At 44.8% G+C, this 18822-nt stretch overlaps 1 protein-coding gene across 2 annotated transcripts in view; it reads left to right on the plus strand.

Annotated features, from left to right (window-relative positions):
• Positions 1-18822, plus strand: part of Lnx1 (ligand of numb-protein X 1) — a 104035-nt gene that overhangs the window by 11078 nt on the left and 74135 nt on the right. The window contains exon 3 of one of the 2 annotated variants that reach the window (XM_051198349.1): positions 5185-5661. In XM_051198349.1, the coding sequence (XP_051054306.1) occupies positions 5270-5661 (392 nt within the window). In that variant the 5' untranslated portion in view covers positions 5185-5269. Of the gene's footprint in view, positions 1-5184; positions 5662-13159; positions 13509-18822 lie in introns of those variants that run through there. The other variant, XM_051198350.1, reaches the window with a different exon arrangement.

The raw sequence follows: 18822 nt of genomic DNA on the forward strand, positions 1-18822 counted from the left end.
TGCGCCCTAAATCCTTTCTAGATTACTGATATTATCTAATACAATGTAGTGTGTTGTTCTGCTGAAGCTTTAGGGGGAAATGATATGAAATGAAAGGTTCCATATTTAGCATGGATGCCTTCCCTGACCCCAACCTGTGATTGACTGAATCCAGGATTTAGAACCCTCACGCAAGGACGGTTTTCTCCCTCTGCGCCTCCCCCCTCCCACTATCATCTATTCTTCTGTTTCTCTGTCTCTCACTACCCCTTCCTTTTCTTTCTATAGCCAATGATTCCCATCAGTCCTCAGAGCAGCATCTCCTGGGTGGCCACTCACCAGTGTGAGGAAACATCCTAGGATGGCTGGAAATCAGCTCAACAGGGAGGCTTCCCAACCTTCTGGAGTTTTGGAGCTTACCCTTTCCAGGCACTGTAGGAGACACACTAACAGATTGGGGTGCTTGCTATAGAGAGTTGACGAGCATCACAGAGACTAGAAACTAGATGAATCCAGTTTTAGTCCAGAGAAGATCATATCTTCACATATTAAAGCACTAAGGAATGCACATACTCTATAAAGATCTCCATGGGCAATACTGTGTACACTGGAGAGGAAAGGCGCTATCGGGAGACAAATCCTTACTTCAGTGTGTGATCATTTCCCCTGATATAAAGATTTACCCGAGGGTAGATCTCTTTCATAACACCACTACTGTATTGGCTACTCTCGAAACTTCCTTTCAATGAAGTGTCTTTGTGTCCTCTTTGATGGATACTGATGCAAGACAAAATGACCATCCTTACAAGTGGAAGGATCATCGTAACTTTCTCATTTATTTCCTCATTTGTTTGGTTTTACAGTGCTGGGCCTTGTGCCTGATGACAAGGACCCCACACCTGAGCTCTAGATGCCAGCTGGGATTCCTTTGATGATATGGAATCTCCTACTATTAGAAATCGGGATTCTGGAAATAATTTCAGATACATTTTAGGGTGAAATTTGTTCTTTCAACAGGAGAATATGAACTCTCAGTGGAGCCAAGAGATGTGTTTATCCATTAATTTTCTGTGAGCTTTCAGGATGCCCCGGAAGAAGAAAGAGGGTATCAAAGCACACCAGATTCTCTTCAAAGTTGATCTAGATTGTGTCAATGTCTGAAAGTCAAGTTAGTCTTATGTCCTGCTCTAAGTGAAGAGAAGGGAGAGATTGTTTCTCACTGTGGGAGACCAAGAAAAGAAGACTTCTGCTTTGTGTTTTCTTGTTCTAAACTGTATGAAAGCCACATCCCACATCTTCCTGCACCCTCAACCAGGACCAGAAGGACTGGCCTACCATACTGATCATATATAAATAAATACTCTCTACCACCTAGGCCCCACACCTTACTTTTTAGGAGATAAGGGTGTTTATCTGTTAGATTAAATGATCTTGATGCTGTTGTCTCACTTCAGCAGCCAGGAGCGTCTACATCTAAAAGCAGGACATGTTATCTGTTCATAAGATAGAAACAGCTAAAGAACTGCCAGGTAAATTGAAAGACTCTTATTTTCCAATGTATCCACCTGATACATTGCTGTAGAGCTCAAATGGCTTATACAGCCAACCCTCTCCTGGCCCGCTTTTATTTATGTGGACTTTATTTAGTCTAAAGTAAATTCACAAAAATATATATAAGTGGTGTTTACATTAACATTACATTAAGAAATTGGTTTACCATCTGGCCAAGAGCCAGTGGATTCATTACTCTGAGAGGGAAGGAGAGGGAGAGGGGTTAGGAGAAAGGGAAGAAAGGTTAGAAGTAAGGTGGGGAGGGGGGAAGCAGGAGAGGTAAAGCCTGCCTGATTTGCTCACCATTGGTCTAATGCTGTCTCTGGGGCATTCCAGTTCTCTTCAAAGGCAAGGACTCTATCTCCTTAGAGCTGCCAAAGCTCTGCTTACAATGAGACTTAGAGAAGTTAAATTCTTCTCATTTCCTGGGTCTTTTACATTGATGTAGTTACACTATTGGGGTTCTGACCAGGTTATAGTGGAGAAAGCTGCTAGGAGACAGAGGCGTGGAAAAGTATGGGGAGGTAGACACTGGGAGCCCGGCCTGGATAGTTTCCTTTCTGGCATGTCTGACTGGCCAATCACTTATGTGCCATATTCCAGTTTCTGTCTGTTTAATTAAAAACAAAAAATGTCATTAGGTATTGTCAGAATAAAATGACACGCTAATAATGTCTTTAGCACAGTGCCTAAAACATGGGAAATTCTAATAAATTGTTAAAAGCAAACTTATAAAAACATCCATCCAGATGGGCATGGTGGCACAAGCCACTCAGGAGGCAGAGGCAGGCAGATGTCTGAGTTTGAGTGCAGCCTGGTCTCATATATAGTAAGTCTCTCTCTCTCTCTCTCTCTCTCTCTCTCTCACACACACACACACACACACACACAATCACAATAACAAAATAAACATTTCCTCTTAACACAGAATCATAGAAATCTATTCATGCATGGGAGTTTTATCTAGTCTAATGACCTACAGGGTCTTTTCAATTGTTTGTTTGGGTTGGGTTTTGGTTTTTCTTAAGGTAGGATTCTTAGTGCAGAATATTATAAAGAATGTGATGTGGGAGTGAAATACAGGCAAGGTAGGGCAGAGGTCAAGCATTAATCAGCTTCACACTACAATAATGAAAGGTCTCAGTCAGTGCCCTTGCTTTTTACTGCTGTGCAGACACCATGACCAAGGCAATGTATAGAACTGGAGCACAAGGGGACTAATGGGAGGGAAGTAGGTCTAAATGGGAGAGCACAGTGGGGATGTGTAGCGGAATACGTTCAAAGTACATTATAGACTTGCTTGAAACCTCCTTATGTGTAATATTTTATAATAAAAATGTTAAGGGCTCATCTCAATGGCCTTATGACCAGCCCTTCGCCCCACCTCTCAAGGCTCCCCGCATCCTTCCCTCCCAGTAGCAGCACCCTGGGGACCAAGCCCTGTAGCGTGTGGACCTTTAGGAGGCACTTGGCTGGACCACAGCAAATGAACCTGGGTCTCTTCTAGTCTTCTTCCACGTGCAGTCCCAGGAAGATCCAGAGTGAGGCACCTGGCCCCTCCCAGAACACACTTTAGAAACCACACATCAGGCCTACACCACCCCGTCACTGAAGGAGGGATGGCTTAACTGAGAAGTTGTTCTTTCATTCCACCTGGAGCTGTAGCCTGGTTTGCTGTTGGGGTGTCTCCTACAGCAGAGTGAGAAAGGACAGGGCTGGAGCAAGTAGGAGTGTGTGACAGAGCTCTAGAAGAATCTCCAAAGATCCAGAGCCTCCCTCTACTCTTCTGAACCTTGCTCCCTGCCATAAGATGACAACCTTTTGGGTGGTCCATTTCCATTCCCAGATTTATTTTTTTAACCATTTTTTGCTCTTCCCAGAAGCATTTCCTGTGAACTTCCAGTGTCTTTACTTAGAGCCTTGAAAACAAATAACTATGTAGGTTTCCATGTGCTCTGACTGACAGCAACTCATGCCCTTCCCGAACGCTCTACCTTTTGCCTTCTGGGGTCCCAGTCAGAGAGAAATAAAGTACTGTGCTTCCCAAGTGTTCTGACATTTCAGGCATTTTACTTCAGCCCCTTTTCTGAACTATTCTTTCAGGCATCCTAGCTGAGTTCAGAAAATAAACATCAAAGCTGACTCAGTGGAAGTTGGAAGGCATGTATTTTTTTTCTGAGATAAGGCTGTGTTTGGACAAATAAGTTCAGAATGTTTGGGAAAGAAGAGCGATGCAGCACGGTGTGTGAAACCCGTGCTCCTTCCTCAGGCGGCTGGCCCCCTCTGTCCAGATCATGTCTTCATGCCCCTGGAGAAAGGCGAAAGTCTTTGTTTTTGAGAAGAGAGTTGTGTTGGAGGTGAGGGGAAGCCAGATGCTCCCTCGGCATAAACAATGACAGAGTCCTGGCTGGCAATGGTTATCTGGTCTCTACCAAGTTGTGTGAATGCCCACCGCCTCTCTGGACTGGGGACTCCTAAAATTGCATTCTTTACATGTGTTTTTGAGGTTTCCCCCTCAACTCACTTCCGAGTTGTAAAATCAAACATTGAAAAAAAAACCCATTCTTTGGGGACTCTTTCTATATCAAAGGAAAAGACATACTGCCATGGGATTTTTCTGAGAAAGATATTAATATATGATTGGATCAAAGACTACTGTTATGACAAAGCAGAAAGATCCTCTTGTAGGAACTGAAGCTTCAGTTTCTAGGCCAACAGTACTAGACTAAAGACAAAACAAATTCTGAAACACATGTAAGAAAATCACTCATAGTTAATTTGTACTCAGTAAACATCAAAGAGCTTCACCAAACTTATGTAACCTATAAGATGGGCTATTGTTAACCCTTTCTTGGTTAAAGACATCTACACACAGTAATAGTAGGCTGAACTCAGAGGCCACTTAACTAGTGACAACTCAACAATTGAGGATGGTAATGAAGACAGGAAAAAATCCAGGTCATAACCATAGTAAATATACCGAAGACACAACAAACAGCACAGGTGACCTTTCGAAGGCTCTGGTGGCCTGCTCTGTCTGAGTTTTGGAGAACTACATCAATTAGTCTCCAGTCTGAGATTTTTTGAAATTATTTCTTGCTCCGGCCTGACAAAGTGTTAGATTAAAAAAAAATGATCCATTTGATTTTGTTAACAAATTGTATTTCTTGCCAGGCACGGTGGCACACACCTGTAGTCCCAGCTACTTGGGAGGCTGAGACTGGAGGATTGCTTGAGTCCAGGAGTTCTGGACTGTAGTGAGCTATGCCAATCAAGTGCCCACACTAAGTTCAGCATCAAAATGGTGACCCCTGGGAGCAGGGAACCACCAGATTGCCTAAGGAAGGGTGAACTGGCCCAGGTTGGGAATGGAGCAGGTCCAAACAAATTATATCCCTTTTATATGATCTACACACTTCACCAGTAGACAGGACCCACATGATTATTAATCCATGTACATGGGGATATCTGTAGGTTTCCATTATTCCTACAGTATGAAATGGAGGTACAGTGAAGCAAAGATAGTTGCCCAAGCATTTAGAGTAGATCGCAGGCCTGGCCTTCTAAGTCCGAGCCCAGCACTGTCCCCTGCTCATACAAACCCCAGTCCCCTCAGGCTATGGTGTGAATATGAGCTGCCTTTTTCTCTTGTAGGTTTTCTCTTGGGTGGCTCTTAGAATCTCTTGACCCGGTCCTGAGGAAATACTGCTTTCCTGGATTTCTTGATCTTCACTCAACCATGAACCAATCAGACCTAGCTGATGACCCAGATCCCAACCCTGAGCCCCTGTGCATGGTGTGTGGCCAGAACCACTCCCCAGAAGAAAACCACTGCTACACCTACACGGAAGACGTGGACGACGACCTCATATGCCACATCTGCCTACAAGCATTGCTGGACCCTCTGGACACTCCATGCGGACACACCTACTGTGCCCTGTGTCTCACCAACTTCCTGGTGGAGAAAGACTTCTGCCCTGTGGATCGCAAGCCTTTAGTTCTGCAGCATTGCAAGAAGTCCAGCATCCTGGTCAACAAACTTCTTAACAAGCTGTTGGTCACCTGTCCATTCACAGAGCACTGCACCGAGGTGTTGCAGCGGGGCGACCTCCAGCATCATTTCCAGACCAGGTAGGAACCCTTCTTCTCCTCCTCCTCCTTCTTCTTCTCCCAGGGCCAGCTAGTAAGATGCCAAGCAGGGCACAGAGGCACTGTCACCTCTCCAGGGCCTGGCACTCAGTGCCCTGGCACTGCTGGTGGCACTCTACAGGGTACCCATTCTTTCTCTTTGTGTCTGTTTCAGTAAGACACAGTCTGGGTGTTTATGGCTGTGAACCAGTGTGAGCAAATACCACTAAGTAGGATTGTGTTGTGTGTCTATGCACTTAAGTGTTTACATTTGAAAAATGGTTGCAGGAAATGTTAGGGTTTGAATATCAGCACCACTGGGTCATATTTTCGAATGCTTGGTTCTTGGCCAAATGGTGCTATCTGGGGACGTGGCAGGAGCTTCACAAGATAGGGCCTAGCTGGAAGAAATAGCTTACTAAGGGAATGAATACCTTTGAGGTTATGCCAGGTGCCTGTTCCTCTCTCTTTTTTTCTGGCTGCCCTCCTCACCAGGATGGGCAGAAACCTCTGAACTGGGGGCCCAGATAAATCCTATAAGCAAGTCACTCTCTTTTTAAAAGGATCTACATGTGTTCACTTACTTATTTTTAATTTTTATTGGCATATGTTCATCATATATGGTATTGGATTTTATAATGACAAGTTGTTGCAAATAAATCAACTACATCCTTAAGTGAGAAATTCAGAAAACTACCACCCTTCATTCTGGTTTTCTTTTTATTGCTGTGATAAGAAACCACGACCAAAAGCAACTTGGGAAGAAAACAGTTTATTTGGCTTACATGTCCCAGTCACTGTCCATCATTAAAGGGGCCGGGCAGGAATTTGAGGCAGGAAGTGAAGCAGAGGCCATGGAGAAGCACTGTTTACTGGCATTCTCCCTGGCTTGCTCAGTTTTCTTTCTTATAGCATCCAGGAACAAGGTGACACCACCCACAGTTTGCTGGGCCCTCCTGCATCAGTCATTAATCAAGAAAATGTTCCACAGACTTGTTTACTGGTATTCTGATGGACAATCTGATGGAAGTGTGTTGTCAATTGAGCTTCTCTCATCCCAGGTGACTGTAGCCATTTCAAGTTGACATAAAAGAAGCCAGACCATCCTCTGAGTGGCTGCTTCTGTTTCTCTTTTGGCCGAGGAACATGCCATGTTGGCAGAAATGTGGGGTGCTTCTCCCTGCTGGTGACTGGTATCCCCTGCTCCCCTCCTGCTTCTCAGTTTGTCCCTTTTCACTGTTGTGTGCCTGGACATTCCTGTATGGGTGGCTCACTGGTGGCTCTGGGCTTGTTCCCCATGAGGAACTCTTCTCAGAACACTTAAGGTGCTTAACCAAGGGTGAACAATAATACCACAATTATTTTGTAAAAGGAAATTTGCAAGCTTGTATTTATCCTGGTTCCTGTCATAGCCAGGGCAAGAGGCAGATGCATGCAATTTTTTAAAGGTCACATACCTTAGATCATGAATCTGCAGCTTTGTCTTGTGGGACTTAAGTAGATTCTCTAACATGAAAGGTTTTTTTTTTTTTTAATCATACAAGGTCCTGAGCCCTTACATACTTAGCACACATTTACCATGCTGGTTATGCCAGTGGATCTGAGATGCCCAGCCAGATGTTTCTAAGGTGACTTTTCAGTAAATGCTGATTTCAGACATGGAGGCCCACCTCCATAGTTTTCCAAAGGAAGGTATGGCCAAAGGAGATGGTGGGAGGGAGCCTGATGGTGTCCTTTGCCAGTAATTTTGGCCAGGTGTCAGAGGCATTGTGGAGAGGAAAGTAAACCCAAGGTCAAAGACCAGGGGACACTCTGGGTAGGGAATATAGGAAACCTAAGAAGAAAGGGTCCAGGTGGAAATCCCTCTGCACATGTGCCAATGTCCCATCCCTGCCACACTGCCATCGTTCCTTCTATCTGGGATGCATTAGCTCCCTGTTGATGCTATAACCGTGATCACAAGTTTTCTGACTCCACACAACTCAAATGTGTTATTATCTCAGAGTTCTCTTGAGGGTTAGAAATTCAGTATGGGTGTTGCCCGACCAACATCATGGGCTTTCTGTGCCGAATTCCTATGGGCTGTAGGGGAGGCTCTCACAGCTTGCCTTTCCAGCTTCTAGATGTTTTTTCCCCTGAGGATGGCCAAGCAGTGATGGAGGGATAGCATCACTGGGATTGGCTACAGGGAAAAGAATCCATACTTAGCTGCCCCAACAGAACTTTCATTCATCCCCCCAGCTCACGATACCCCGTGACCAGAACGTCTCAAGGAAGCTGGAGGAAAGTGTTGGCAATCACACAGTTACTAATGATTTGCACTTGGGAAAGAGCTGTGAGGGAGGAACCCCAGACTGACAGAAGTTCAGTCACCTCTTCAGGCTGTGGCTCTCTGGGCAGGAAACCCCCACCTCAAGGAAGCATGGGCCTCAACACCTGCCCTTGCACCTCTTCTCCACACACTGCTGCCTAAGTTGGTTGACACCAGCATTTCCCAAAATACACATTAGTCATCAAGTGCTTAATTTATACACAGATGCCCTCCATTACCAGCCCTAGCATTTGTTGGCAAAGACTAAGCATTTGGAGTTAACCCTGGACTTGACTTCTGATCCTTCATAGGCCTGCCTTTTCAGTAGACTACCTTTTCCTCCCTAGAAGGGACAGTAAGAGAAGACCCAATAGCTGTTGCTTAAAGTGTCTGGTGAACTGGGAAGACTCAGGTGGCCAGGATAAGTGTCTCTTTGCATGAGACCTCGAGGGTTGTGGCTGATGGTTGGGATCATTGTCCTGTAGATGTGCTGGGGAGAGCTTTTGGGAAGACATGTTGCTCTTTTGTTCTCATTTTTTGAGGGGGGGGATAAGGTATCATGAGGAATAAATTAGCCTGAACCTCTATATGCAGCTGAGGATGATTTTGAATTCTTGATCCTCCTGCCTTCCTCTCCTGATCGTTGGGACCACAGACACACACCACCGCATGCTACAATTTAGTTTTGTTTTTAGTTTTTGTTTGTTTGTTTGTTTTGTTTTGTTTTTCAAGATAGGTTTTCTCTGTATACTCCTGGCTGTTTTGGAACTCACTCTCTAGACCAGGCTGGCCTCAAACTCAGAGATCGGCCTGCCTCCCTCCCAAGTGCTAGGATGAAAGGTGTGCATTACCACTGCCTGGATACAATTTAGCATTTTGATCATTCTGTAATGTCACTTTATTCCATGTAGATATCCGCCCCACCCACACCTGTTGCTTTGACCATGCCCATTGTGGCATGGGGACAGGTATAGATGTGATCTGTGGGTAGTCTAGATCCGAGGTCCCGGACTGCAGCTTGCTCTCTTGCTGGTCAGAAACAGAGAGCATCCAGGGGCATCCTTGGAGTGGGAAACCAGGAATAAACATCAATCAGCCTATATTGTGTCCCAGAATCTTATTTCCCACGCAATAATTTGATAGGTATGTATATAAACAAATTTTTAACTTGACAAAAATTACTGAGCTGGGGACGTAATTCAGTTGGTAGAGTGCATGATACCATGTACAAAGCCTTGGGTCTCATCCTCAACATCACATAAACCAGGTATAGTGGCGCACACCTGTTATCCCAGAAACTGAGTGGCAGAGGCAGGAGAATCAAGATTTCAAAGTCATTTTTAACTATGTATAGGGAGTTCAAGGCTACCAAGAATACATTTATAGTGTACAACAGCATGCCTTAAATATTGATGTATTGTGGAGTGGACTAATAAAGGCATTTAAAATGCATTACTCAGACCAAGTGTTTGGTGCTGAAAACTCTTAAAGCTACGGTATACATAGTCTGTTGTAAACTGGTAACATCAGAGAGGGGGGCTCGTGGACTTCTTCCTCTGGTTTCACTGAGTTTCACATCTTTAACAGATGCATCACAGCTGTAAACAGATTCTGTGATCTCTGGGATTCTGGCCATGTACACACAGTGACCTTCAGAGCCTAAGCTGGTGAAGCTTCGGTGAAACGTGAAGATGAACTGTGGCCCCGTCACTGACTCTTGCTGCAGATTAGAGCACTCTGGGAGTGTTGGGAGTCAGGGACCCAGTGTGGAATCTGATTGGTGCTGTTGACTTCGGCCCTCTTCTGTGCCTTTAGTTTATGTCACATGTGTCTGCTCAGAGAGTTCCCAGCAGGGGGACCAGGCTGCTTGAGTTGGATGGTGGTCCTCCCAACTAAAGTATACTGCCAGATGTCATGGAGATACTGCAATGGGTCTGGGTGTAAAGTCTCCCTCCATATCTCCTGTCATTGTGAGTATGAGTGAACACCAGCTTGCTACCCATAGCTTCTGAGCTAGACAAGTCAACACCTCGTCTTCACTGTGTGACAATCTCTTCTGCATGTATGACATTTATCAAGGGCCATTATGGCCTAAGTCCTAGTGAAAGAGACCCATTTCTGCTTCTGAGGAAACAACCTCAGAAGGGTGAAGAAGAGAAGTAGAAAACATCCCCTCTGAGTTGCTTCCTAGGCAAGCACTCCACCCTCTGTTTCTCTTACTCTCTTGACATTTGGTTGTGAGCCTTAGCCTATGGTGGCTGAGACATCTCTCCAGCCGGATTTCTCTTACTCTTAAAAAGTAATAGATAGATAATAGAGCTGGCCCTCCCAAAGGACCTACTGCAAAGGAAAAAGGGATCATTGTTCAGTGTTTTGAAAGAAGCTGGAATGAAACATGATTGAATTGGCTCCAGCCCCACCTGGCTGCAGGTTCCCAGGGAAGAGTGTCTTGATTAAGTCTGGGCAATGCCCTATGAGTGCCTTCTCAGATCTGCCCTGGGCCCTCTGTTGACCTTGACTTCTGTCAGCGGCCATTTTCTATTACTTTCATTACAATCCTGGCTTAGCTGGTTGTCCATAGTCTGAACAGGATTTCAATGCAGGAAGCAGGAACCCCAGGCATCAGTTTTGAAGCTGTTACCATATTACTAGTCAGTGGGTTTTTGTTTGTTTGTTTGTTTTTGTTTCTTAACTGCCCATTATATATCTGGGGGACATACACAGTGGCACACTTTCCTACTGCAACTTTACTTGATTTGATTGGGTTTTGTTATTTTGAGACAGGGTCTTGTCAAGTAATTCTGACTGTCCTGGAACTTATTTATCTAGGCCAAGCTGACCTTGAACTCACAGAGATCTACCTGCCCCTGCTTCTCTGGTTCTGGGATTAAAGTTATGCATCACCATTCCAGGCCTTATTGTGATTTTCAAGCCCTGAATCCAACTTGGTCCTCACCTCACCTCTGCTTAGCAAAGAGAAAAGAAATAAGAAACTGAAAAATGATGGTGGATATCTAAGGTGGCCTTGCCGGAACAAAGAGGACAGCCAGCAAAGCACCAGGGCAAGCATTAGAGTTAGGGCTGTTTACTTTCAAGGAAGCTGTAGAACAATGCATGGTCATTCCAAGTCAGGGCTTTTATCCCCAAGGGAATTTTACTAATTAGGATTACATCTGGTAGGCAAGAGGACATCAAGTGGTATAGAGTTAAGGGGCTGGAAGTTTTATTTTTCTCGTGGAACACAAAGTCTCAGGTAACAAGGCTAGGACTAAGATGACGTCACCCTGATGCCATCAGGAATCCAGACTTCCTTCTGCTTTTCAATTTAGTGTTCACCCTTAAGCTTGTCACTGTATCCCCTCAAAATGGCCATTCACCACAGTATCACATATAAGTTTCACGTAGGAAGGGAGGCCGAGACTGTTACCTTTAAAGAACTTTCCAGAATGTCTGTGCCAGTGATTGTTGCTGACACCCATTGGCCTGAATTGTGACCCAGGACCACCCATCCTCAGGAGGGGCTAAGTGTATTACCGCCATGAACAAACCTGGGTGCCATTAGAAGAATGGGTGTCTGGTGGGCAGCCAGCAGTGGCTGCAATAGTGACAAAGGGACAACAGGAAAGACACCTTCACTTTTACGTTGCAGTCTCATTTGTTTTATCACCCTGAAATGCAAGGAGACAAATGGATGGGCACCCTTTGTTTTTCCTAGAATGCATATTGTCAGTGGCACCCTGCCATGTCCATTCACACCATTGTGAAGCCATGGAGAGTACAGGATGCTCCCCATGGGCTAGGGTCTGTACTCTAGGGTCTGCACCTCTAAGAAGAGCTTGTCCCAGATTCAGGAAAAGATGGCAGCATATCATCTTCCTCAGTGTAGGAGGACAGAAAAGATGAGACAGGGATAAAAAAAAAAAAAGCCAGCAGCTAGCTCAGTCACTATTACTAATAGTCATTAGTAACCTCTCTCACGTAAGCCTGGCCTTGTTCTACCTTCTCTGAGTTAGATGCTGTTATTGCTGCTATTTTCTTACAGAGGAGGGTAAGCTGAATGCCTGGGATACCCAACATGAGGCAGAGCTAGGATTCAAATGTCAAGCTCGCCACCTCAGCACTAATACCAAACCTGACTTCCTCTTTACTGTTGCTCATTAGCTCTGACTCACTCCTGCATACCAGCCTTCCCTGCCAGAGAATTCAAGCTTGGGCCTCAACAAAACCAGCCATGACCCTGTCAGGCTTTGTCAGGCTTGCATGTGTCTGATCTAGGCTATGCAAGTTCAGTATGCATGCAAAGCTCTGCTGTGTTCAAACGCTCTCGGCCCTGCCTCTCCTCCATACCCAGGTCTGATGTCAAACTCTTGGTCACTATACAGCTGATCAGAGTTCCTGTGTCTCTGTAGACACTCCTGTACCCCTCTTCTATTAACCCTGAATACAACTATCCCTTGGAGCCATTTCTCTGAAGACTTAGACTTTGAATTGGAGGGTTGGACTGACTCTTCTTGAATCTGGAGTCTTGGCAGCATCTTGGCTGTCCAGAACTCAGGCATGTAACCCTTATCTAACTTTAAGCTGGAAGAAGTAACAGAGTCAAGCCCCATGAGAAACCATGTATATTAACTTCATTTCTGTAACTAGGGCTCAGACACTGCCACTAAATGACAGTGCTTAGTTCAGGGAAGAATAACGGTGACTCTCTTCCCCACAGCCCAAGACCTTGTTTACACAGCACTGCTGTCTATTTGGGGCTCATTAGTATTAAAAAAAAAAAACCTCAAGAAACAAAAAAACAGCCTGGTCTCCTGGAGACCAGCATGGCATCCTTGTGGTCTCCTGTGTCAGGAGGGCAAAGGGTAAAGTGTCACAAATTCATATTCTGAATGTGCGTCCATGCTCAGGAGGGGCGGTTCCACTTTCCTCACTCCCGTGAGGTAGCATTGCAAAGCCGAGACTCCAGGCTTGGCTCCAGAGATGCTAATTTCTAGTCTCTGTGCAGCAGACTGCAGTATGGCTTTTGATTTGATTATTCACTCATTCACACATGGAGTTGAATGTGCCATGCCCATGCCCTCTTCCAACACAGCTTCACTAGCAGCCTGGCTGCTCTCAGCCAGTGATGTAAATGTACCAGCTGCTTCCCAGGAGCCAGTCCGGATCCTGCAGGAGGGGCCCATCCCTCTCCCAGGCATCAGTCTGCTGCCTTCAGCCTAAGCCCTCTTGCCAACCATGGTGGGTCTCTCCGATCTCCCATCCCTTTATTGGAGATGCCCAGAGCTAATCCTCTTACTAGCTCATGATTTATAGTGTGCCTTAATCTATAGTCTCCAGGGTGGATACATTATTATCTTCTGATTTGTGGGGACATGAACAGATTTATTTAAAGAGGCTGCACTGGGCTGACAGAGGTGGTCAGGAGGAAGTGGCAGGCTTCTGGGAAAATGAAGGCGCTTCTGCTGCTGGTCCTGCCTTGGCTGAGTCCTGCTAACTACATTGACAATGTGGGCAACCTTCACTTCCTGTACTCGGAACTGTGAGTCCCCTCTCAGTGCCTCTCTCTCTCTCTCTCTCTCTCTCTCTCTCTCCTCTCTCTCTCTCTCTCTCTCTCTCTCTCTCTCTGTGTGTGTGTGTGTGTGTGTGTGTGTGTGTGTTGGATGGATGGATGGATGGAAGAGGTGGCTTTTGAGTCACTTTCCCAGCTGGTCTTTCTGTTTCCGGCAGTAATTCTGTATATACTGCTTGTGTTTGACTAAAACACCCTGTGGCAGTTAGACAGCATGCTTATGCTCTCTGACTTACCAGAAAACACCATCCTAACGGACATGCTGCTTCCCTAACAAGGCACCCCCCACTTCTGTGCTAAAGCTGTGTGTGTGTATGTGTGTGCAGCCTTTTCTTGATAGATGTGACTTATTTCCCTTTCCATAAATAGAGCTGAGAGAGCAGTTAAGATCAGCGCTTGCATGCAGAGATGTGCATCTTGCATAGGGGATTTCTAGTGACTAACAGTCGTTTTTTGGAGACCATCAGAGTCAATACCTGAAGACAGGTATTACGCATTAGAAATGTAGATTTTATTTTTGATAATTTTTAAACATATGGAAATAAAAAACCATGCCATTGATTCTCACATTCCCATTATATTAATCTCAAGATTAATATTTTAGCAAGCTCCAGGCCATCCATGGCTATGAAACTATATAGCAAGACCCTGCCTCAAAAATATATACATACATATTTATTCATATACATATATAAAGATACTCATATATCTTTAAAACTGTCTCGAGTAAATGTAGCTGTCATAAGATTTCACCCCCAAATATTTTATAGTATACTTCTAAAACATAAATATATTTTCCTACATGCCCTGTGTCTATTTCATGAGAAGAAATGCCCCAGGCCCCTAACTTTAAGTATTTTTCTGGCTAGTGTGGATTGTTTCTACTGGTCACAGGAGATGTATTGCTTAGCCACCAGTATTTATGAAACTCCCTCCTTGCTAACCAGAAAGAAACTACAGGAAGAATGATTTTTCTTTCAGGAATAGTATCTTTCTGTGTAGACCAGGCTGGTCTGGAATGCTCATCCTCCTGCCTCAGTACTCTGAGTGCTGGGATAACAGGTGTGTTCTACCAGGGTCAGGACAGAGAACAAGGAATCAAAGTTGGGGTTTGCAGAGCGCTGGTTAGTCTTACTTCAGTCACAACTCCACTGGCTGTAGAAGCAGCCAGTGTTGCTTTTGTACTTAGTTGGACTAACCAGTTTGTCAAAGACAGTAGCTGTTCAGTAAATGCTGTGCAGATAGAACAAGCCACTTGAAAGCAAGGCACTTATGTTATAGATACTGTGTGTCAGGAGCATCTATCTGATCTCCTTAAATGACATGTAACGCAAGTGCACCTGAGATCAGAAGACTTCAAGTGTTTGGCTTTAGATTCAATTGTGGGAGCTCCTGGGGAGATTACGGCATTTCAAAAAGCCTCTCTTGGAAAATATACAGTGGGAGAACTCATTGCGATTGTGCGAAGTTTCCCCTCTCCCAGTGGTGGCTGAGGTTGGGGGTCACTGGAATGTAGGGCCACAGCATCTTTTCTACTTGCCCTGCCCACCTGTATACTGTCAGTCGCTGTGTTAGTTTTCCATGGCCACTGTAACAAATGTCCACAAACCCAGATAACTATTCTTTCAATGTTTTGGAGTCCAGACACTTGAAATCAGGGTGTAGGTCCACATCCACTTTGACATGGTGGGGAAATCCTTCTCTGTCCTCCTCAGCATCCCCTAGCTCTAAGCATCCATTTACTGTGACTTTCTAACTCTGGTTTCTCTCTGTGTCTATATATGACCTTCTCTTCTGTGTCCTTTCCAATTAGTTTATGTCTCCTTCTCTCCTCCTCCTATTATTCTCCTGCAGTGCTGGGTACCAAACTTAGACCCTTGAACATGCTAGGAAGCCACAGAGCAGCTTCCCAGTGCCTCTTCCACTTGTAAGGATATTGTCACCATGTTTAGGCACTGTTGGATACCCCAGCATGATCATATCTTGAGACCCTTAGTCTAATTTAATTTCAATCCCAGGCATTTTATCTAAATAATGTCACATTCACACACATTACTGAGTGGAGTTATCTTTGGAGGTCTTACCTTTGGCCTACTTTAGATGTGATGGAAGAGTCCCTGCATTTAGTTTCTTTCAGTCTTATAAGACTGTTGAAGGAAGGCTTTTCGTTTTATCTTAACGAGTTTCATCCTATAAGTATATGACACAGAGGCAAAGTCTCTCTTGTATTATCTGAGTGGGCACAAGCAGGTCACTCTGAAGATCTTCAGAAAGTATGCTATAGAAATTCTAGGAGAGCATTTCTAAACTCACTGGTCAGAAAGTGTTGGAGGTCTCCAGTTATGAGGGAGATGGAAATTGTCCACTTCTGGTTCCCAGAGAACTTTGGGGTGTTAGCTGGACCTTGACGTATAGGTAGGAATTAGGTACAGTGAGGGGTGGAGAGAACATTTCCAAATAGCAAATAGCAACTGGTTATTACCACAGCTTTAGCGGTTTAGTTCTGAACCATGTGTGAGACTTCTCAGCTAGTTTAGTGCCCTGAGCAGAGGTGTCAGGAGGTGAGTGTATGTCTTTAATTAAGGTGAAGAATCTCATTTCCTATGTATCACAGCCACCAGCCACCAGGACCTCAGAGACAGAACCATGGGGTTTTTTCAGCTTCCCTCACTCCCATCTGGCTCTGTTGCATAGATGAAGCTTGCTCTGTGTCCCCAGTGCTTTCAGATGCAGAGTCTCCCTCGAGTTCCCTACCTGCTAACACAAAATTCTTCCCTCTGGGCACCTATCCCGGACACCTATCCTGGGCACCTATCTGAATCTGTAAATGATTCAGAATTAAATGTAGGACTGTCCCAACTCACATACCTGCAGGATCCTGGTAGGAAATGTTCAAAATAGAAGTCACTCATGGTGAGGTCCATGGCCAATTATAGAATGTATGTTAAGTGGTAGTGTGTGTGTGTGTTATACACACATATAATATGTAATATAATTTATAATTTATTGTGTGCATTAATACATAATGGCATTCTAATTTTTTAAATCTAATTTAATCCCAAGCAACAACACCGTGTCCCACCCAGCAGATTGCTCAAGGACCAAGAGTTTCTTACTGGCAGCTATGTCCTTGAAACACAACTGTTGTCACTTCTTGTCTTGAATTAGAGGAGAAGGGAACCCAGGAGAAGACTCTTAAAACTAAGGTATTGGGTTCTAATCTGTAATTGGAGACATGGAGTCTAGGGCACTCCCAGAGTCCATACCGTTAAAACAAGTCCTTCCTGCTGGGGGCTGTATGGTTATAAGAGGCAGTCACCTGCCCTGTATAGGGCCAGGGCTCTAGCCCTGGCCTCACATACATTTACACACATAACAGTATTGAACTGAAAGCTGCTCTCTCTGAATTTCCTAGACCTAAAGAGAACACAGGCATGGAGACGGGCACACAGGACATGTACATGAGAGTCTGAAAACAGGTGGATCCTCAGGACCACCCAGCATGCTTTTTGAAGTTCCTGATTCTTAGACCTTAAATCAACCCTAGTAAAATTAACCTCTTTGGGGGGTGGAGACATCATTTCCCTCCTTTGTTCCAGTTAGGAGCCATCATGCCCTGCCATTCTCTGGTGGCAGCTACCTCTATGTTTTGTGTGTCTATGTCTCCTCTCTGGGCATCACTGAGGGCTTAGAATTCTACTCACTAAGTAGTGATGAGTGCTTGTGGATGAGAGATGCTAGTGAATGTCAGCATGTCTGGCTTCTGCAAAGCTGAGTCTGAAGCTTAAGTTAAACTGAACGAGGTTGTTTCTCATCTTGGTCCATTTGTGATTGAGGGTAGCTGCGCTAACAAAGGAACTCTGATCTTGCTCACAATAATCCCATCTAAGGTTCTCTCAGATGCTCCAGAACACAGCTCTCCACTCGAAGAACTGAGGTGTAGTTGTTACCTGCTCAGTGACCTACTGTGGCATTCGTAACATTTTTTTCATTTAAATTAATATTTAGTTTAGCAAGTACTCTGGGGGGGAAGCCTTGGTGTTTGGAGTACAGAATGCATCCCATTGACCACAGTGAATCTTTAAGAACATGTGCTGGGTGTTGGTGGCACGTACCTTTAATCCCAGCATGTAGGGAGGCAGGGGCAGGCAGATCTCTGTGAGTTCCAGGCCAGCCTGGTTTACAGAGTGAGTTTCAGGATAGTCAGAGAGATATGAGAAATCCTGTCTTGAAAAAACAAACAAAAAACCATGTACTGAGAATTGAAAGGCTTTGTGTTTCCTCCACCTTTAAGTTCCTAGTTCTTACAAGCTTTGGGGGATACTACTTGCTGCCACATTCTGGTGGCTATTATGACCTGCTAATGCCAGAGGGGCAGACTTAGTGAGCTACAAGCAGGTATGCAATACAAGTATGCTAAGACTTTGATTTTTAGAGTACACTGTCCATTGCAGGGAGTCCTCAACAGGTGACTGGAAGAACCCATGTCCATTAATTAATGTTACATTTTAGCTCTGTGACATCTCAGGAAGCCATGAATACCATCTCGCTCTAATTTAGATAAATAGTTTTGATTTGTGAGTGGAGAGAGAAGTTATACTCTAGTCCCTGGTCCCACTGAGATAGTCCTCTACATGGATGTGGCCTGTTCCCACCAGAGTTGAGTACTAGAGAAGTTGAGATGAGTGATTCTAAAATTGCAACTTGGATTATTTAGGGCTATGCAGGGAGAGCCAAGGCCTTGTGAAGAAACTGCCAAGAACAGCAGGAGGGATGGGAGAGCTGTGTGCATCCTTTTTGCAAACTGGGTCCAGTCCACAGGGACACGGATCACCCACCAAGTGTCTTAGGACCAAGGACACTGTGAAGGGCACCACCTACCTAGAACTTTCTCAAAGCATTCTGTCAAGTGTACCTCTAACGAAGCACCAGAGACATTTGCAGTCAGTCAAATACAGCTGGGCACTCTGGGCTTGGAAGTGAGAAGTGGGTTTGTCTTGCCTTAGCTGCGTCTGTCACTCGCTAGGTGGTCTAGCTACTTGCTTTCCCTTTTCTGGGTCAAGGTCTTACAGTTGTAATCACAGGGTTTCTTTTTCCTCCCCTGTTGACCACAGCTGTTGGTCTGTGAACTATAAACGGGGGTGCATCTTCTATACATCTTCGTGTGAATAGAAATCCACACAGGTGTGTCCAGATTACTTCCATTGGATTCTTCTAGGAGGAAGAGAAGAGACAAGAGAAATGACTTCAATGTCTATTACTTCCTCACTGTCGCTGTGTTAGG

This window comes from Phodopus roborovskii, unplaced genomic scaffold (genome assembly GCF_943737965.1).
Source record: "Phodopus roborovskii unplaced genomic scaffold, PHOROB, whole genome shotgun sequence".
Taxonomy (NCBI): Eukaryota; Metazoa; Chordata; class Mammalia; order Rodentia; family Cricetidae; genus Phodopus; species Phodopus roborovskii.